At 41.6% G+C, this 22580-nt stretch overlaps 1 protein-coding gene and 1 long non-coding RNA gene across 2 annotated transcripts; both read left to right on the top strand.

The window, feature by feature from the left end:
- The first annotated feature begins 2195 nt into the window (after positions 1–2195).
- On the top strand, positions 2196–2639 carry LOC125261035. Its single transcript, XR_007183196.1, has 3 exons — positions 2196–2308; positions 2400–2524; positions 2596–2639. It is a non-coding gene; the product is annotated as an uncharacterized LOC125261035 (long non-coding RNA).
- Positions 2640–17368: 14729 nt separating this feature from the next.
- On the top strand, positions 17369–19618 carry LOC125261049 (chymotrypsin-like protease CTRL-1). Its single transcript, XM_048179597.1, has 7 exons — positions 17369–17425; positions 17547–17647; positions 17740–17819; positions 17924–18005; positions 18777–18957; positions 19074–19204; positions 19300–19618. Exons 1-7 carry the CDS (start codon positions 17380–17382, stop codon positions 19459–19461), a joined length of 783 nt encoding a protein of 260 aa, XP_048035554.1. The 5' UTR covers positions 17369–17379; the 3' UTR covers positions 19462–19618.
- Positions 19619–22580: the final 2962 nt, after the last annotated feature.

Here is a 22580-nt window from a genome sequence, read left to right as displayed (position 1 = left end):
CAGATTTCAGGTTCAAATGATGAGTGCGAAGAGAACAATGAGGCGTCTAATCGACAGGAATCCATCCATATCAGCTGTGCCAACACACATAAACTGGAGCGGAATTGCATGATACTTGTACAATCGATCATTTCTTCTCTCAAACTCACTAGAGCATGTCCAAAACAACAGGCCGGAACCACCCGTCAAGTACGTCACTCATTGCCTCACACGTCATCGCGTTACTTTCCGTGCAGAATACCAGGAACAATGCCTCCTAAGTGCACTATTTTCCTCTTTTTATATGCTGCGCTCCTTATTAACATGCCTCCATTATGACGTTCGTTAAACGAAAACAGGATTACCCGCTGCTCTGCTACACTTTCTCCCCCCCTGGAGAAAACAACCCCATGGTTGTTTAAATGGAGGTTCTAAAAACCTTGGAACTCTTCCTCTTCGTCTGTGGACTCTTGGAAGATTTCAAGGCGTCTCTGTTTTCCCTGAGTGTCCAACTCCTCAGCTGTAGGAAAACATGGTTTTAGGTTGCACACATAAGCCCAGACCATAGCGAGGCATTCTTTTTCAGTGGTAGAGCAATGAATTTCGGCTTTGGTTAAGGCCCGACTAGCATAAGCAATTACCTCTTCCTGACTTGGTTCTTTCCGCTGGGTTAGCACGGCTCGTAATCCAGTATCATTGGCATCTGTGTATACCACGAACGGGCATTTGAGATCAGGGTGACCCAGGATAGGTGGCGAAGTCAGACATGCTTTTAACTGTTCAAAGGCTTGCTGGCACTGGAGTGTCCACTCAAATTTATGTCCTTTTTTCTTTAAGGCATTGATAGGGTCAGCAATCTGGGAAAAACGAGGTACGAAGCGGTGATACCACCCTGCTAACCCAAGAAAACGTTGAACTTCTTTTAGATTCTTAGGCACAGGATAAGTTCTAATAGCTTCAACTTTGCTGGAATCTGCCGAGATGCCTCTAACACTAGCCACATGTCCAAGAAAGGTTAATTCTTGGAGACAAAAACTGCTTTTTTCAGATTAATTGTCAAGCCTGCAGACTGTAGTCGGGACAAGACAGTTTGGAGGTCATGGAAATGCTGTGTCAGGGAGGGCGAGTATATAATGATGTCGTCAATGTAAACGAAGCATATTTTCCCTCTTAACTCTCCTAAAACAGTCTCCATTAACCTTTGGAATGTTGCTGGAGCGTTTTTTAATCCGAAAGGCATAACATTAAACTCAAATAGCCCAGAGGAAGTGATGAAGGCAGTTTTCGACTTGCTTGCTGGGTCCATCATTACCTGCCAGTAGCCACTATTTAAATCTATGGTGGAGAATATGGCTGCACCTGAGAGGGACTCAAGGATTTCAGTGATGTTTGGTAACGGATATGCATTTCTCTCTGTTTTTTCATTCACTTTTCGATAGTCTACACAAAATCTCATGCTTCCATCTTTTTTGGGGACCAGTACAACAGGTGAGGCCCAGGCAGAGTGTGAAGGTTCTACAATGCCCTTTTCTAACATTTTCTAACTGTTCTCTCACAATGGTCTGTTTTTCAGGTGTTATCCGATATGCCCGTTGTTTAATGGGTACAGGGTGAGTAGTGTACAAACAATGCTGAAGAACGGTAGTTCTTCCAAGCTGGTGGGTACAAACATCTGAATTTGATGATAGAAGATGCAATAGTTGCTCTTTCCCTTCTGATGGCAAGTGTGCCTTTGATACTGCAGCAGATATCAGAGTTTGATCATCCATGGCATCAGGTGGTACAGAGGTGAATTGTGTTGGAGGAATAGAGCTAAGTAATGCAAATGTCTGATTTGAATTTTTGTGGCGCTGTCTCCTTTTCAGGTGCTGGGGTTTTCCAGCAGGAACACTGGCTTGTCCAGGTTGGAAAGGATATGCTTCATTGGGAGTCGACTTAAAAGAGTATTTCTGATCAGCTACATCTATCTGTAGTCCGCTGGAGAAGATGAAATCCAGGCCCAAGACTATAAAGTAGGCCAAGGCTTTAGAGGTGAGAATAACGACATGCATAGGGAAAAGTTTGTTGTGAAGGGTGATCTGTACATTTGTCCAGCCTACAGGTACTTCTGCTTCACCACTGGCCAGGTAGAGTGGACCAAGGGTCCATGGATAGAGGCTGTCATGTGGTTTAAGCTCCTTCCATAAGCTCTCATGGAGAAGAGTGTAGCTTGCTTCCCGTATCTATGATGGCCTTTCCTGTCCAGGATTCAATAGTAATGGGTACGACTAACTGTTGTGGCAGGAAGACACACTGGTTGGAAGCAGTGGGAGTGAACGTTTCAAACTTGGTGGGTGTCTGTGAAGGAACAGTAATAGACATGGCATTATTAGAAGGTGGACCCCCTGACTTTTGAGGTTGAGTAAACTGCTTGTTTCCAGTGGGTGGATGCTGACCAGAAGGATGCATAGACTGAAGGGTGGAATAGAGCGGACAGTTTCCAGGCGGGTGTAGTCCCTTACATCTCCAACACTGGACTGGAGGTTTTTCAGCAGGTCGATTAGAGGTAGGTCTCTGTGGAGTAGAGGAGGTTAAACGTCCTTCATAATACAACTGTTGTGCATGATCTTTTTCCAGCTGAAGGCCCAATTTCACCAACTCATCCACTGTGCTTACCCGACCTACGGAGTTGACTTGCGAGGTAAGGTTTGATGTTCTTGAGAATCATTTTCACCAACTCGCTCTCTGCCAGAGTGGGTTTCCAACGTTTACATAAAGCTCTATAAGTGAAAGCAAAATCTCTGATTGATTCCTTTTCTCCCTGTGTTTTGGTTCGAACTTCGCTCTGCTAGCTCATCTTCATAGTCTTCGGAAAGGAAAGCTGAAAGGAAAGCAGCTTCAAATTCACTCCAGGAGGTAATAGAAGTTCGAGCAACCTCTCCACCAATCACGAGCAGTGCCATAAAGAACAGTACGGAAGGTGGCCAGAATATCAATGTCATCTAAGGGGTGCAAGGCCAAGAAATCCTGACAGTGTGTTAAGTATAACAGTGGATCAGAATCATCAGATGATCTTCCAAAGGTTGGAAAAGTTAGCTTTAAATGGTCACTCTTAACAGCAGGTGACTGGTGCACTAGAGATGGAGACACTGATGGTGAAAATGAAGATGGAGTTGGTGGAGGTACTGATTCACCAGTTAGCTGATCGGCCACTTCTTTTTTGGATGATTTGAAATAATTACCCATTTCCAGTTGCAGGTCTTTGAAGTGGTTGCTCAAAGCATTCAGTTGAGTGCTACAGTCTTTAATCCCTTTGGACAACTGTTGACAGTCCTTTTGAGAGCTGTCCTGTGCCGCTCGAATGTCCTTCTGCAACTCAAGTTGAGCTTGTTCATTCATAAAATAAACTTCTGAAATTAACTCCCTCGGGTCGGCGGTCACGCCAGCGTGACCACCGCGTTTTTTTTTCTAACCAGTGTGAAAGAGACTCAAAATACTCTGTCAATGTTGCACATACAATTAAGAGCTATACACCATTTTAATCTGTGGAATATCTTCTTTTATTTGTGTACACTCAGAGTAAAAACAAAATGTTGTGCTTTTTGTAAAATAAAGAAAACTAACATGATGCGTGATCTCTCATCTCCCTCTGAACGAAGTCCAATCTGATAGTTCTCAGAAAATGAACTGTAACTTAGTGAATACTAATCACAAAAAAATTTGACTTATGTCTAAAAGACGTTGAAATGTCAGGTTTTAAATCGTATAAGTCAAATCGAAAACAAATATTCTCTGTTTATGTAATCTGTATGAAAAGAGAGCCATGTCAGTAATCCGTGATTCAGCTCATTATCCGCTAATGCGGCCACGCCCACGGAGCCAGCGCTATTCAGAGGCAAATACTGAGGCAATGCATGCATTCATCGTCTCAATCGTGTATTTATTGTCTTGAAAAGTGTTTATCTGGATGATATAGCGATCTCTGGCCTCTGTTAGTTCCTGGAGAGTCACATGGTTGTCCTTCTTTAGATTAATTTGTGGACTAAAGGTGTACAGAGCGCCCTCCGGCTGCAAGTATGAATTGAAAACACAGTATCCAGCGCTCATAGTGATGACAATAAATATTACTCCTGTGTATAGAAAATTGACATAAACATGAGAATCCATCAATATTTCTCAAAATGTGCATGCTTTTAAGCTAAAAGCCTATATGAAATGCCATAGAGGTAACATAATTGTTCAGACACTTTGCATCACAGAAATACATTATATTTTAAAGAATATAATAGAATACCATTATTTTAAATTGTAATAATATTTCACAGTGTTGCTGTTTTTTCTGTATGTTTGATATACACCATAAGCTTGAGACATGGTCAATGTCTCATAGGTTTTTTCACAGCCTACCTGACTGAAAGGCCTTATTATTATGCAAGTCATTTCAGGTCATTATTATGCAATTCTTTTGTCTTCTCAGGTGAGAATCACCCATTATTCATGATTATTCACACCTCCACGCATACTGTGTTTCTTGACAAAAAGTGTCTTACAAAATTTAAATCTCTCTATTGTTTTATATTTTTACATCATTCTGAAGCAAAAACTCTAGTCTACAACCTCCAATACCCAGAAGTCTTGTGAACACAGATTTAATATATAATTTTTGGCTTTATTTCAGTGACTTAAGTTTTTTGTTTTTTCAATAACCACGCATAAACGTTATTCCTTCAAAAACACAAACGTACATACATGTTCCTCACATATTATTGTAGCCTAGTTTGTGCTGAATACAGTGTAATGACACTTTTTCCATTAATATGTTTATGTCAGGGCATGTCAAAACTTCTCCAGGGCCCCAAAAATCCTCAGACCCCTAAGGGTTAAAGTACTTTCACTTTTCTGGAGCTCTCCTGTGACCACTGTCTTTGTGGCTTTAATCAGTTGATCTGCGCTTTCTTCTTCATCACGTTTGTGTGAAGTTATCCTGTTCAGCAAATACTGATGGTTAGACTCCATTTTTGCAGACAGGGTTACTAACTTGACCTTGCATTGGATCCGGGTGGAGCGGAGCAGTGACACCTGGAGACATGGTGGCAAAGTGCACCTGAGACCTTGGTTGGGGACTGCTGAACTGTGTGGGTGTAGATTGGAAGTTGGGAACATGAGTTGGAAGTCTGGGTTGTGGAGGCGGCCAGACCGGAGTTGCTATGTCTGGCGGATCAATGACCACAGAAGCTGATGGGGAAAGTGGGGTAGTGGCCATTTTGTAGTGTGTGTAAAATCAGTAAATCAGTAATGTAATGCAAAAAGAAAAATAAAATCAATGAATGATGTCTAATATATATGGGCCAATTCCTTTGCAACAGGGGCACCAAAACAACAAAGCAAAACAAATTACAATATTTTTTTAAAGGATGGCAGAAGGTATACAACAACAGTTATGTTCAGCACAAAGATTGACCCAGTAAATGCTTATTTTATCACCAGCAAAGTTTTTTTTTCTTCTTCTTTTTTTTTTTTTTTTCACAAACACTTCAGCAAGAAAATAACATGAAATACAATTCAAAATAGAAATGCAAGTAAAGGCAAAGGAAAAAAAAAACAGAAATGTTTGAATCCTCTGAGTTCGATCAAGTAAAGTCTCTTTGAATTTAAGGTTTCAAGTCCCTGTTCAGGCGCCACTTCTGTAACGGTGGCAACACCCAGCTGTACACTTTAAACCTCAAATATATTTTTTTTGTTCGGGCGCCAGACAGCAAAGACTGTCAAATTTAAATATTTCCCCAGATAGCTCTAAAGCCACCAGTTACAATAAACAAACTCCAATTCTCAAGTTAATTTCATTTAATTATACAAAGAAGAGAGAATTTACAAATAAATAATAATAATAATAATAATAAACACACCGACATGGTGACAAATTTGCATAGAAAGGAGCAACAATGTTAATCGGAGTCTGGTAAAGAGAAACAGCTTAAATACAACGTTAACTCAGTTTTGAATAGTTGGTGACTATCAAGCAAGTAGAGTTTCTCTTCTTTCAGTCACTCACAAATCAAACGATATGACAGTACAATGAAAGTTCCAAAACATGTCACCAGATAAGAACGTTTCTTTCCACATCCGCATGCCCAAAACTGCATTTTTCCCACATGTAAAGAAAAGAAAATTACATCATTAAACAAAACGTAATGAGCATTTACCAAAACAAATATATCTTCAAAATAAACTGATGCAAAAAGAGGGAAAAACAAAGAAACAAACGCTTTAAATATAAAAAGGGATGCATGAATTAATGTGCGTGCATTTGATTGAACGTGTGTGTGTGTGTGTGTGTAGAGAGCAAGCGGGAAGTCACTGACCAGGTTTGAGCAGATTTCAGGTTCAAATGATGAGTGCGAAGAGAACAATGAGGCGTCTAATCGACAGGAATTCATCCATATCAGCTGTGCCAACACACATAAACTGGAGCGGAATTGCATGATACTTGTACAATCGATCATTTCTTCTCTCAAACTCACTAGAGCATGTCCAAAACAACAGGCCGGAACCACCCGTCACGTACGTCACTCATTGCCTCACACGTCATCGCGTTACTTTCCGTTCAGAATACCAGGAACAATGCCTCCTAGGTGCACTATTTTCCTCTTTTTATATGCTGCGCTCCTTATTAACATGCCTCCATTATGATGTTCGTTAAACGAAAACAGGATTACCCGCTGCTCTGCTACAATGCATAAATGACAAAGTCATTTGAGGGGATAGATTTTTTTCTATATAGCTGCTCTATTGTTCATTACTGGCAGTCAGTATAATAGTCTTTTTGCTTGTGTTTTAGGTTGATGTTAGTAAGTTTTATAGAAGACAGAGAGGAAAAACTGTATCTTTTCCAGAAAGTATTGATGATAGTGATGGCAGTGCATCAGAAAATAAGGTTGTAATAAGAAAGGAAGAAGCTGAAGATGGAGGAGGATAGAAGCAGTGAGGGTGATGGCAGAGATGAAGAATATAAGCCATAGATTGTTGTGAAAGTCAAGATATTTGGTACATTTTCCTATGCCAGTTTGGAAGATGTGATCCAGAGGTCAGGAAAGATGTCACTGCCTACTGGCCTCACTGCACTGACAAACAAATGCTCGTAAAATGATGACTAAACAGGTCAAAATCGAGCTTCATGTGGAAAGTGTGGGCTACACTGAAAAAGAAGAGTCTTGTTGATTTTCACTTGTGCTACAATCATTGATTTGGACAGGAAAGAAAAAAATGTTAAAGATTGTTTTAGGTTTTTTTGAAACACTAAAGGTGCGTCCCAATTCGCGTACTTATGCACTATTCTATGACGTTTTTAAGTATAAATAGTGCGAGTAGTGCATTCACACTGAAAGTTCCAAAAAGAAAAAGTACACTTTAAATACCCGGATGATGCACTAAATTAACGGAAAAAATGAAGTGTGGAATGTTGGACACTTCGTGCACTCAACTGTCGCAGCTTTAATTACGTAGTGGAGGGGAAGGGAGGATCGTACTCCATTGTTAAATGACAAAATAACCTTATACAATTCACGCACTACATGGATAAGTGCATAGTGCACAAGTACATAGTGTATAAGTGCATAGTGTATAGTGCATCATTTGGGACGCAACTTAAGATAAGGTTTCACTATTTTCCAGGCAGTGAAGTTGCATCTGAATTTGTGTCAAGTTTTTGACATTTTCACATGCAAGTTCCAAATGAAATATGGTAGCACAAGATAAAATGGAACATTATTAAAGCTTTTTTAATGTTTTTTTGAAACACTAAGACCTTTTCACTACTTATCAGATAAATGCATTTGAATGAGTGTGAAGTTTCAGAAAATTTGCCAAAAATAATTTATCCTAATAGGACAATGTCAGTTGTAAATGACAAAACCCTAAAAAAGGTCAAAGGTCAGATGTAGAAAATTAATTTTGGAAAATGATTTTAGCCTTAAAAATATGTCAGTTATAAAGTCATTGATTTTTTCTAACTGTGATTTCAAAATGAGTCCCATAGAGGGTTAGATTCAAAAAGATTTTTATGGGGGACAAAAGGATTTTGCAGTTTTACAGATAAGTGACCATTGTCAATAATATAATAATGACTTTGACGGGGAAAAATTACATTGTTTAAAGTCAAACTGTTCATTTTGATGTACAGAATGAGCAGAAGCTGGAACATTATGACAGTAAATAAAGATATGTAAAGTTTGGCGTCTCCACTGGTGACAGAAACTCAATTATTTCCAGCAAGCTGCAGTGTTTTTAATTAAGTTCCTTCCTTGAGAATCTTCCTCATACCTACAAAACCATATCATCCTTCTTTTCAAAGCTAAACATTTAAAGACATGTAACTATGTGAGGACATCATTGTTGTCTTGCATTGTTTTCACAGAACATCAATGAATAATAGAGATGGAACTGTTTAAAACTGAAACTAAAACCACTTTTAGCTGCATATGTATTTTAAAAGGAATGATCTGAGATTAGTGCAAAATAATTAGGCTATTATATTTTGTGCCATGTGAAATCAAACAATAGTTTTGTGTAGACTTGCAAACTGTTCTTCACTGTCATTGATGTCAACAGTTGAAATTATACACATAGACAGACACAAACACACTGATCACTGATCACTCCATCAGGTTTAAAATAATGTTGTTACTTGAGAGCACTTTATATTAGTTGTCCTTAACTACCGTACTAATATTCAAATTAATCATTTGATACAATGCACTTATTGTGTACATACATGTTTTTAAATCATACCTATATTTTTGTAAAAAAAAAAAAAAAAAAAATCCTGCATGTAATCACATCTAATTACGCCGTTGACCTTTCCCTACCTCTTAACTCACCCAGGTTTAACTACCAATACCACCAAACCAGTCCCTAACCTTACCCGTATCCAACCTCAGTAGAAGAAAATGTGTTTTGCAATACAACATGAAAACAATAAGTATTGTACTTATTTCTGATGTAAGTACATAGTACTTAAAGACACCTAATATGAAGTGTGATCAAATTTTAATAAAATAGGCATAGAGCCAAATAGAGCCAAATAGGCAAAAGAGGCATAAGGAATACAAAATCAGCCTTAAAATGAGCAAGATATCACGCACAACTAGACTGTACAGTAATTATACAGATAATTAATGTTTATTATAAACTTTTACATAAGGATCAAGTTTACAAATCTTGGCAACAAATCAAAACAAGAATCAGAACGTGTTTGGAACAAGATGAGCCAGATTATCTTGCTGTTTTTTTTTTTTTTTTTTTTTTCCCCACAGTTCACAGAGTTATGGTAATTGTATTAAGATTTTAAAAGCAGTTTTCCTTTTTCTAAGCAGACATATTTTCTGTCACTTTCTCAGAAGTATGATTGAATGAAACAACGAAGGAGGCTTTTTCACATTTCTCAGGGGTTATGTAAAACATCTCACATATTCTATATGTTTAGGATTCATTTGGAATTTGATTTAGCTGAAATCATAATGAGTTTCACAAATCTGAACTCTTATAAAGCACTTCAATTGCATTTAGTTATTAGTGATAAATTCCATTACCATCAGAGTCTTACTGACTAAAGCACACTGGCTTTATCTTCCAGTCATAAATACTGTATAGCGAAGTATAACGTCTCGGTTACAAAGGTAACCCTTGTTCCCTGAAGGAGGGAACGGAGACGTACGTTGGACAGACTGACGAATAGGAATCTCGCTAGAGAGGCCAATCTACTTCGAGTGTAACTAAAACGAGCCAATGCACATTGGCATGCAATCATATGCATCAGCTGCTCGCCTCGCAACCTCTGGTCAAAGTCACACCTCTCAGTTGTTGACCGGACCAATGAAGATGTTGTAATTCTGGGTGGCAACACCCCTCCTGTCAGGGCTTTTACAACCCAGAAAGATTAACAAGCTGAGTTCTTGAATCAGAACTATTAAAGATTCTTTTAATACTGATGTGTTGCACAGGTATGGATGTACCGCATACACAAGCATTTAAATCTTCCCACTACGAACGTATAGACACTAAACATGGCATGATTGAAGTTACCGTGCAGGTCATAACATTTAACAATCATCAAACATGTAAATACAATGAGTACAATACAACATCAGTAATAATGGATACCATTTCCTGAGAAGGATTAATTTATAGCACAGTCTGTCTATACATTAATGCCATAGAGTCTGTGTTCTGTGTGGAAAATGCAGGGAAGATGCAGATTTTCTGTGTCTCTACTCTGTTCTCCATGCGGCAACCGCATTCCTCAGCGCAATAAACTTGTAACTGAAAACTTCCCGGGGGATGGGGACAGACTCCAGAGTGAGCTTAAAACTATTGGTTAACTAACCAATAATTGTGTCTGATTTGCCTCAGTCATTACAGAGTGGTAGGAACCTTGGGCACATAGCCAGGCCGGGGTCTTAGTACCACGTGGCTATCACCCGGCCCGAACTCCAGGCACGATACGTCGACCGAAAATGACTGCAGGTCCCCTACCCTCTTGATGGAGGCCAATGCAACCAGCAGCAAAGTCTTCATAGACAGAATCTTTAAGTCTGCCGATTGCAAAGGCTCAAAGGGAGCAATCTGAAGTGCTCTTAGCACCAGAGTGAGGTCCCAAGAGGGTATGGAGGGGGGACGAGGAGGATTTAACCGTCTCGCCCCCCTAAGGAACCTGACGACCAGGTCGTGCTGATCAACAGATTTGCCATCTATGTGGTCGTGGTAAGCGGAGATAGCAGCAGTATGGACTTTGAGGGTGGAGGGGGACAGCCTACGCTCCAACCCTTGCTGCAAGAAGGAAAGCACGACTCCAATCGAGCATCCTCGGGGGTCTTCTCGGCGAGAAGAGCACCACTTGACGAACAGGTTCCACTTCGAGGCGTAAGCACGTCTCGTAGACAGTGCAAGTGCTGAAGTGATGGTGTTAAGTACCTCAGGGGGTAAGTCACCTAGAACCTCCGCGTCCCGTCCAGGGACCAGACATGGAGTTTCCAGAGGTCTGGACGCGGGTGCCAAAGAGTGCCCCGTCTCTGAGAAGAAGGTCCTTCCTCAGAGGAATGGGCCAGGGAGGGCTGTCGCAAGGAGTGAAAGTTCTGGGAACCAGGTCTGGTCGGGCCAATAGGGTGCAACTAAGACGACCTGCTCCTCGTCCTCCCTGACTTTGCACAGGGTCTGTGCAAGTAGGCTCACTGGGGGAAACGCATATTTGCGAAGGCCCCGGGGCCAGCTGAGTGCCAGTGCGTCTGTCCCGAGTGTTCCCTCGGACAGGGGGTAAAACAACTGGCAGTGGGAGGTTTCCGGTGAGGCAAACAGGTCTACCTGAGCCTCTCCAAACTCTCTCCAGATCAGCTGGACCACCTGGGGGTGGAGTCGCCACTCTCCTGGCAGCTAGCTCGTGATAGCTTGTCGGCCACATGGCTGAGCACACCAGGGACAAGAATGGCATGAAGCGACCTCAGACGCTTCTGACTCCAGAGGAGGAGATGGCGGGCGAGTTGCGACATGCGACGGGAGCGTAGACCACCTTGACGATTGATATACGCAACGGTCGCAGTGTTGTCCGTACGGACCAGTACATGCTTGCCCCGTAGCGGCCCTTTGAGGTGGCTCAGAGCAAGACGTACTGCTAGCAACTCGAGGCAATTGATGTGCCAATGCAGATGGGGTCCCGTCCAAACCCCTGACACTGCATGCCCGTTGTACGTGGCACCCCAGCCGGTGCCAGGAGCATCTGTGAATACCACAGCATGCCGGGACACTTGTTCTAGGGGCACTCCTGCCCGGAGAAACAAAGGGTCCGACCACGGACTGAAGGCTTGGCGGCACTCCTGAGTGATTAGCACCCGGAACGTGCCACGTTGCCACACCCATCTCGGGACTCGGCCGTGAAGCCAGTGTTGAAGCAGTCTCATATGAAGCAGACCAAGCGGGGTTACTGCCGCCGTGGCCACCATATGCCCCAGGAGCCTCTGAAAGAATTTCAGTGGGACCGCTGTCCTGCCATTGAACGTATTCAGGCAGTTCAACACCGACTGAGCACGTTCCTCTGTGAGGCGTGCTATCTGTTCGACCGAATACAGCTCCATACCGAGAAAAGAGATCCTCTGCACAGGAGAGTTTGCTCTTTTCCCAGTTGACCTAGGGTAGGACTCTGTACTGATATGCTCGACCTTCGAACGCAAAGCGCAGGAATGGCCTGTGTCGCGGAAGAAACGAGACATGGAAGTACGCGTCCTTCAGGTCGATCGCTGCAAACCAATCTCAGGGACGGATGCACTCAAAAATGCGCTTCTGCGTCAGCATTTTGAACGGTAGCTTGTACAGGCTCCGATTCAAAACTCGCAGGTCCAAGATCGGTCGTAACCCACCGCTCTTTTTGGGTACAATGAAGTAGGGACTGTAGAACCCTGACCTCATATCGGCTGGAGGGGCCGGCTCTATCGCGTCCTCCACCAGTAGGGCTGCGATCTCCGCAAGCAAGACAGGGGCAACGACATCTTTCACTGTAGTGAAGAGGACGTCCCTGAACTTGGGGGGATGCTAGGCGAACTGAATCACATAGCCGAGCCTGATGGTCCGAATGAGCCAGCGAGACGGACTGGGGAGCACTAACCAGGCTCGCAGAGACCGTACAAGCGGGACCAAAGGGACCACCGGCGTACCCGCAGCGGGGCAGCGAGGTGGAACACAGGGACGCGGCTCGGGGGGCTCTCTTTGTGAGGCGGCCTGAAGCAGCGTCACAGTGTGCTAGGCAACACTTACCTGGTTCCACGGATGGACAGAGGGAGCAGTCGAGGCTTTGGCTGCCCGCTGCTGTCCGCTGGCGACAGAAGAGGGGGACGAGAGTGGTGAGGTTTTTCTCCTCCCACTACTCTCCAAACCCTCTTCAGACCTGGAAATGGAGGAACTGCTCTTTTAATTTTGGGTACCGCTGCCTCTTGGGTCAGTGGCGGAACAGAAACAAACCCAATAAAAGGATTTACCACCCGGCCCTCCTCCAGGGGTGGAAGAGCAGCCCCACCCAACTCTGGGTCGCCCGTCTCAGGGGTGATTCTCACCAACCACTTAAACAGCTGCAGAGACGGAAGGCGTCATCTCCCCGCAATGAACACAGCAGAGCCTGCTGGGCCAGAGTTTCTTGCAGGGGACGACACCCTTGGCGACAAGCAGACCGAGGGGCGGCCCAAGAGGAACTCAATGGTTTGTCATGGGAAGCTCCCCGATCCGCTACTAACTGAGGAGAACTGCTGGGCTCAGTCCTCGACAGTGTCACCGAAAAGGCCACCTCGTAAGATGGGAGCATTGAGAAAGCATTTAGCTTGACAACCTCTCGCACCTCACAAGGTAAGCCAGGGGGCACTTCTGGACCACTGAGGTGGACATCGTCTGGCTGAGGGCCTGCGCCGTGACTTTGATCACGGTTAGTCAACAAGCGCAGCTCAACCCCAGCACAGAACTACCCTCATGCAAAAATAGTGCCTTGGCCTCACATGCAGGGTGGGTGTGGTCTGTGTACAGCCACCCCAACCAAGAGGGTAGTGAGAGAGGAAAAACTTATGCAGATTTTGGCACTTTTGGCATTCCATATTTATGGCACCAACATACCCCCATACTGCCAAGTTTTCCATGCACATCTGGAAGACCCAGGAAAGCATGGCTGTAAACTGAATCTGAGTCAGCATAAGCACACACCATTACAGTGGGCAGCGTCACCCTCATTTCCAGAGCATAACAGCACTCTCTCCGATGCTGCAATCGACGTCTGTCCCTCAGCTGGAGCTCTGAATGAAATGCTAGGTTCCCCTATGAGAAGGACCAGCAATCCAATCCAGAAACTGCACAGCTTGCAATGCGCTAGAGAGGGAGGGGCCCTAGTGGGTTGGTTCCCCGAAGGAACCCCTCAACCTCATGTCACCCAAGCCATATCAGCAAAGTAGACCTCTTCTGGTGCACCAGAGAGGGCGCTACAATGGAGATTATGCAAGGGAACCGCGCATCTAGAGCGCCGAGCGAGCGCTGGGTTGCCGTGACAACCCGCGCTGCAGCCCGGCAGCTCGACGGCACACGACACGCAGAGGAGCGAGAGGTTTGCTCTCGCTGATCTCCACGGTCTTCCCAGAGTGTCGGGCAGACCCGCGGCTGTGCTTTTACACACAAGCGGCAGCTGGCCAACAACAGAGGGGACTCAAGCTTCCCGGAGAAAGAAGAGTCACGACCGGCGTGTCGACGTGATCATGTTCTCATATGAAAACATGAAACACCCACGAACATCATTTCAACACGTGCCCAGACATGTGAAACAGTGATCGTGGCCGTCAGTGAGGACAGGAACGACCGCATCCAGAAACACAAGTAGGATGTCATCTTTAAAAAGACGCGAATCTACTTGTGTAAGCTCTTTCAGGGACTTTACTCTTTTAAAAGTGCTGAAGCACGCAGGGGAACGGCCGCCGCAACACAGACAGGGATTGTGTGCAGCCTGTCGTGTGCTCTCTCTCTCTCTCTCTCTTTGAAGGCGCTCACTCTTACCAGTCGTAAAAACGGCTTTTCAGCGCTCAAAAGCGCACTGTACCGGCCGTGAGAACAGCCTTCCGATGCTGTCAAAACAGCTATTTGCTCAAAAACGGCAAACGAAACAAAAACAGAAAAAGAGAGGACTTCAACCCCGCTGCTGTGCTGTTTGCCTGCACTCAGAAAAAAAGAGAAGTTCAACCAAAAAGCTTGACTCGTCGTCTAGCAGACACTCGCTTGCAGAGAACAGGAACAAACACCATTCGGCTCCGAAGCGAAAAGCTGAAGATGCAACGCACCTGCTGCTCATTATATACCCGCGCTGCGAGGCGAGCAGCTGATGCATATGATTGCATGCCAATGTGCATTGGCTCGTTTTAGTTACACTCGAAGTAGATTGGCCTCTCTAGCGAGATTCCTATTCGTCGGTCTGTCCGACGTACGCCGAACGTGACCAACTGAATGGGAACCAAAATAAGTATAATATAAGTATTACCAGTGGACAGAGAGCCAATAGATGTGATACATATCAATGAACAGTACAAAATAACATAAAAATGCAACTTACCAACATTTATTCTGTTCTTAAAACAAAACAAATAAATAAACAAACTGTAACGAATGTAGCGGTTATTACTAAATTTATGGATGAAATATGAATATAATAATTCATAAGGTTATGAATAAATTATGATTCATATATTCAAATTAAACATATATTGTGAATCAATTACAACAAATTATAATCAATTACATATATGATTAGTTCTGGTTTAATAATTATTTAGAGAAACTGTTCGTTTGTCCAGCAAACTAAGTCCCTCACAGAATATTATAAACAGAGTTATTCTCTGGCCATGAAAATAACTAAAGCATAAAGCGATCGAAAAACGTTAAAGTGACTTGGTCTTCAGTTGAAAGAACAACAGAACAATCGAGCATGAATTAAGTGTTTAATATATGCAGCTACGGCTACCGAGATTATACGTCTAAAATATATACAGAAGTATACACATATATATATATACACAAGAGTGAGAATGAAGAAAAGACATGGAAAGAAAGATGATCAAAGGATGGCAAATTCTTTGTTAAACCTTTTTGAGAGAGAGAGAGCCAGCACAGAAATCAGTTTAGACAAATTCAGATAAATGATAATACTTGCTTATTGGTTCAAGTCCGTGTGTAGCAGTTTCAATGCGCCTGGCTGGGTTGGTCCTTTCAGAGAGGGTTTCTCCGGCGGGGTTTTCAAAAGAGGTTTAAGCTTAAGTAACTTAGCCGAAGAGAGAGAGAGTCTAAAGAAGTGGTCCTCCCGAGCTGCGCGCGTGGTTGGGAAGCGCGGTCACCTGAGGCGTCCGTGCACGAGGTGCTCGTGAGTCAGTCGGGAGACAAAGGAGAAGAAGAAGAGGAAGCGAAGAGAGGAGGTGAAGGTGTGTGTCGTTGTTTTATGGAACCCAAGCTAACACACCTCCTGAATTGTAGCGACCAATAGATGCGCAGCACTATTTGGCGGGCAAAGTTCCTTTGTTTGGAATCCTAGCTGAGTTTGCATACTTAATGCCCATCAGATCGGATTTCGAGATGGAGTACGTTCTTCACAGGATCATTAAACACATAGAAAAATGCATTTGTCCGTTTTGTGACATGTTTCAATGAATAGCTCAAGTCCGGAGCTTTAAAACGAGATCAAACTCGATAGGTCAGAAAGGCATAGGGAAGAAGTTATGGTTTACAGACAGAATTCCACTATTACCATGCACACTAGCACAAATACACTCCTTTAAACACTAGGAAACATGCATACGCTTCAAAATACAGGATGGGTATATGTTGGCATAATTTGTATTTTACATATACAGTCAAAAATGTATGTTTGTGAGTTTCTGTATGTGTCTGTGTGTGTGTTTTTGTGTGTCCCTGTGTGTGTGGGGTGTTGGAATGTGGATCTGGTCAGTCTCTGGGGGGGGTGCTCCTTTTGAAGTCACCAAAGTGAGGAAGTTGGACTTTTCTGTTTACCATTGCAGGCCCACAAACCTGCCGAAAGTCACAGCCGTCCGGCGCCGATTTAGTGATTTATAAACAAAGTTCACCAGGTTAAAAGCGTTCTGAAAACTCCAAAGTTTATTGACTCTGAACGGATCCATCCAGGCGTTACAAAACACAGCAATAAACAAAGAAATGAAAAACAATAAACATAAGAATAAATAAAAATTGCCATTACTCTATTAAAAGTATGTGACATTTTGTGAATTTTATTTTTATTTTGTTTCGGTAGAGAGTTTAATATAATGTAAATGTTTTTAAACTTTTTCAACGTGTTGTGAGAGAGGTCATTGACACTACTGAACTTTGTTGAATAAGTTGGCCAACTACTTGTTATTCTTAAAAATCAAACTGAAGGAGAGTCAAGATTGTCGACTAGTTTAGTGTCACACTGTATTAGTGTGTTAAAATGACAGAAAAAGAAGTCGTAGTGACGGAATTTACAGAACGGTCCAACTAATTCCTTAAACATTGGTCAGTTTTTGAAGTACCATTTCGGTTATTAAATGACAGTCATAAAGTCTTTATGATGAAAATAATAAGTGCCTCTGTGAAATGTATGTTATTTCTTTTCGAGTGTTGTTTGTTGGTGTTTTTGAGAAAGGGTAGTTTTTTTAAAGTGTTGTTACACAGAGGAAGTATGATGCTTTTCAAAGGAACAGTCATCATAAACACCTTCAGGTGCAGATGCAGATTGTCTCCAGCGATAACAGATGTCAACATTCCTCAGCTCTCAGGTCATTTGAACAGCAGATTTAGCAGCTGCTGTAAATGATATAAAAGCAAGAGAGAGCACCTACAGATACAACAGTGACACATCACAAGCTCATCATGATCTTCACCATCACCTGCCTTGCCCTGGTGGCCTCTGCTCTGGGTAAGTGTCTTCTTTAGAAGTTTGCAAGAAAAGTGATGGTGGAATATATATATTTACAAAATGCAACACCTAAATAAAGAGCTTCATTCTTGTTTCATGAACTTCTGTTCTTTGTCAACAGGTTGTGGAGTGCCGGCGATTAAGCCACAGACAATTGGCAGCAGGATTGTGAACGGACAGAATGCCATCTCTGGTTCTTGGCCCTGGCAGGTCTCTCTCCAGGTAACTGTGTATTGGTCAGCTTTTATCATGCATTTGCCTGATTTGTTCAAAGAGTATATGTCATGTTTTCAATGCTTTTACCTCTGAAACAGCTACCCAACGGATTCCACTTCTGCGGTGGATCCCTGATCAACCAGAACTGGGTTCTCACTGCTGCTCACTGCGCTGTCACGTAAGAGTCTTCAATCTGACAAACGTCACATAAAATAGCGTTTAATAGATGCTGTTGCTCTAGTCTTTTTACAGTTAGCTTTGTCTTTATCTTGCTCTTTTTAGGGTCGGCTATCATCGTGTCATTCTTGGAGAACATGATCGCGGCTCCAATGTTGAACCCATCCAGGTCAAACTTGTTTCCAAGGTAAAAATGTTGAATGATTTCAGAAATGAATATCAAAATGAAAGATCAACTCATATATTTAAGTGTTCAATAACTGAACGCTTTTTAATTGTTGCTTCATTTCTGCTTTTTCACACAACTGAATTGAACTGAATCAACACTGAACTGACTTGTGCTGAATAATGACACTATTGTCTTTTTAAAGCTGATTTACAACAGAATTTGAATTTGTCTTATATTGGATGAAGTTTGCATCATTGATTCAGTTATTTTTCTGTTTATGACTGTAATCAAAATTATATGAAGTGCTATATAAATAATGGTGACTTTATTTAACTTGACAATAATAAAACAAGAGATCACTGGAAGAGAACAATAAAAACAATACAAATAATATGCATTATGAATGTTCATTATGAATCCATTACTATCATTTTAAATAACTCGTTGTTTGAAAGTTTATCCATACAAAAGTTTCTCTAGCTGTTAAACTGAATTAAGTGGGGAAATAGGTATTAGTCAAATTATCTCTAGTTCAGCTTTTGGTCCATGTCTGTCAGCTTTGAAGTCATCTACATGATAGTTTAAATAGATTTATGCATTTAAAATTGAGCATAGGAAAGAAAATAACTCTACGATATTCCCAAATGACCATCCATGCTAAAGGGAAGAAGGAAAAAATGCATAAAAGGGTTAAGATGACAAGAAGAAATAAAACATGCTTCTATATTAGATTACGTTCGGCTTCCACCAGTAACCGTCCATCTTTTTCGATCCTTTCTGAATGTGCAGGTCATCACCCATTCGCTCTACAGCAGCACCACATTCACCAATGACATTGCGTTGTTGAAACTTGCTTCTCCAGTTGTCTTCACTCCCCGTATCTCTCCTGTATGTCTGGCTCCATCAACCATCAACATCCTGCCTGGAACCCGCTGTTTCACCACTGGATGGGGCAGAACTGCCATCACATGTAAGCTGCCTGTTAGACATGGACAAATTGTAAAAATTACTCTTGTATATTATTATTTTTTTTTCCCTTCACATGAATTTGAACAGCCTTTCTGATGTTTCCTTCTCTTTTTTCAGCGAGTCCTATGATCCTGCAGCAGACAGGTCTGCCCATCATGAGTCCTGCTGTGTGCAGGCAGATCTGGGGTCAGAGCAGAATCACTGATGCCATGATCTGTGCTGGAGCTTCTGGATCCTCATCTTGCCAGGTATATGAAGACAGATCAAGACAAACACATTCCCATATCAATGTTGCTGCTGTTTCAATCTCAAATGTGTGTTTGTGTCTGTGTGTTTCCCACAGGGTGATTCTGGTGGTCCTCTGGTGTGTGAGAGTAACGGAGTCTGGAGTCTGGTGGGGTCTGTGTCCTGGGGCACCAGCATTTGTAGCACTGCTTACCCAGTAGTATACGCCCGCATCTCCCAACTGCGCTCCTGGATCGACAAGACTATCGCTTCCAACTAGAGCGCCGGTCTGAGCATTTACCCTTCAAAGGAGGCAAAAGCAGATTTTAATCATTAATTTGTATTACAGTTGGTCTTTGATGGTATTTTGTTTATGACTTTTGGTCTTGTTTCAGTCTGGGCTCCAGTGACCTGTCTGTTATGTTACTGTTTTGTTTTAGCTTCGTGTTACGTTACAGTTTTATACAAATATTGACCAATGTTCAATAAAATGAAATGTATAAAATAAATTAAAATGAGGAGTGTAATCATTTGTCTGAACCTAAAACATAATTTACTATAATCCATATACAGTACTGCAAACAAAATTAAATGTTTTCCTTTAATGTAAGTAGTTTTAAAATATATATTTAAATTGCAATTTAAAAAAAAACAAAAACAACAACAACAACAACAACAGTGTTCCACTTTCACAGGGACAAATGACAGACAACAATGTTCCAATATTTGGTTATTCTCACCTGCCAAAGTTTATGAAATGCAGATGATGTTCTCTCACCACCAAACATACAGGCATGTAGATTGATAAAGCCACAAAAATTCCTTCTAATCACATGTTGAAAATCTTCTTTGGTTTTCAGTTGTGTAGACATGCCAAGATGACAGAGATCAATCTGTTTAATTTATCTATCTATAGTGCTGAAACCTGTGTGATGTCTTGTATCAGCAGCCAAAGAGATCCAGATACAAACTGGAGAGAACCTGTTGAAAAGGTTCCATTAGAATGTGACAAACACTGATGTTCCATATCAGGGACGTGCACAGACATTTTGGGGGGCATGGGCTCAAGTAGAAAAAAGGGCACTTCTCATAATTATTTATTTAAAAAATAATGAACCCTTAAATATATTAAGACAACTTTGACTTCACTTACACTCACGCAATTGTTTTATACTCCACAGATTTCTACAAAATAATCAGTTAACACAGAGACCATGGTCTTCTTTAGTATTCACTAGGTTTATCACAAGAGAAGTCAACAGCAACTATTTTTAAGTAGCTATATATATTTAGAATAAATGACTGCACCAAGGAGAGGGACATAGTTTCACTAATAATTTGTTTATTTTGCACAAATCAATAAATCGTTTTAATTTTTTGGTGTTATTGGAATACTTCTTTCATGAAGTGGACAATTTTAAGATTTTACAATTTTAAGATTTTAAGGTCCATTTTTGCTGCCATGTCTTTTACTCTAATGGAAAGAAAACTTAACCCTAACCCTATACATTTAGATGGAGTTTGTTTTAAGTCTACTACCCTCCGTCTGTTTGCATCTGTAGATTTCTTCTAAATTAACCAAAATAAGCTAATCTGCATATTTAAACACATCAAGATTTTTTTTTCCTGAACTGTTAATACATTATATGTTATAACAAATGCCTGCAGAGGACGCCAAAAGCCTGCTGATTTTTGTTGTTAGACAGCACAGCACAATCAAATCCACGATCAAAGCCAACCATGATTAAAAATATATTATTAGTTAAATAATAATATTCGCCCACTTATTTGTGATAGAAATGCTACAGCCACTGTAATTTCTTCAACAAGAATATGTGGACATCAAACATGCAAAGACAGAGCGAGGGTTTAAACTTTTATTAATGTATTATCCTGTGTAAGCGTAGATTTAAGAATAGCATTATGTAGCTGATGCTGTATTATGATTTTTAAATAGTTTTAATAAACCATGCATCCTTAGAAAAATGTCTAATAATGTGGTTCATGGATGTGCGTCCATGGAGTGCTCCTCTTCTGGTATTGACAGCCCAACCGATATGTTTACCATGGTTCAAAACGCAATGCATAGCACAATAAAATAATTGAAATTATAATACGACATAAATTTCATTAGTATCAAATCAGGCAGATGTGTTGATTGTGGTCAAACTATTAATGCAGCGTTAAATGTGTAAATAACCCTTAAATAGACAACACTTTCAGGTTTGTGAACATAGGCTAGCCTACCTGAAAGAAATGCACGGGATGCATCCATCTAGGGCTTTTTTTTCTTTTTCGCTTCTTATCGCCAGACAGCAGTTGCATATTTCGCGGGAATAGCTGTCACAACTTTTCAGCATGCAGCATGCAGCAAACTCGAGGTGAGGTGGGGCGTGGCGCGCGTGCGTGCGGGCATGAATGGCGTGTTGCGGAGTACAGGATATTCAGGGAACAGGAATATATATTCATTTTTTTATTTTTTAAAAAAGCACTCCAGAAGAAAAGGGCACTTTCTCTCGAGGAAGAAAAAGGGCAGGGGCTCAAGCCCCTTTTTTGTCTATGTGTGCACGTGCCTGTTCCATATTCTTTTTCAGACAATCACTAAAATTCTCACAGAACATCCGTAAATATAAGAGATGGAACTGATTACTAAAACTGAAACTAAAACCACTTTTAGCTGCACATGTATTTTAAAATGAATGATCTGAGAGGAGTGCAAAATAATTATTATTATATTTTGTGTCATGTGAAATCCAACAACAGTTCTGTGTAGACTTGCAAACTGAACATCAAGTCAAGTCAAGTCATCGTCATTTATATAGCGCTTTTCACAATACATATTGTTTCAAATAGCTTCACAGTGACAATAGGAAAATTCTCATAGAGCTAAAGTTTTGGACTGAATCATTTCCGTTGTAAAAATGGGTAATTATTACTTTAGGGGCTGCCTAAATTACACCTTTCCTACTGAAAACCAAATACCTTTAATACATTCTTGCCGTTCATTCACGTGTTTAGTCTATAGGTTCCCTTTCATGGGAACATTGACGCTGCGTTGAATGCTTTGGGATCACCTCTGCGTGACGTCTTGAAGCGCTTGTGAAATCGAACCAATAGTGAGACGGGACATCAGAGCGGGTGACGTCACGGATCAGGAAACTATAAAGCACTCCTGAGAACAAAGAACGCCAGCTTCTGTGTCTTCAGCAGCGCTCTGTGTTATCGTGTGTCTTATTTGGTGTTGTCTGTCAATTACATATACAGAAACTATATATTTTGTTTAAGAACAAGAGTATCAGTGTTACACCACATATATATGTATATAAAAGACACTTTAATGGCGAGCAAACAGCATCAGACCGTGTGCTTCTCCCTACCCTCATTACTTCACAGCTGGGG

This window comes from Megalobrama amblycephala, unplaced genomic scaffold (genome assembly GCF_018812025.1).
Source record: "Megalobrama amblycephala isolate DHTTF-2021 unplaced genomic scaffold, ASM1881202v1 scaffold253, whole genome shotgun sequence".
Taxonomy (NCBI): domain Eukaryota; kingdom Metazoa; phylum Chordata; class Actinopteri; order Cypriniformes; family Xenocyprididae; genus Megalobrama; species Megalobrama amblycephala.
This window is presented reverse-complemented; position numbering and strand designations above follow the sequence as displayed.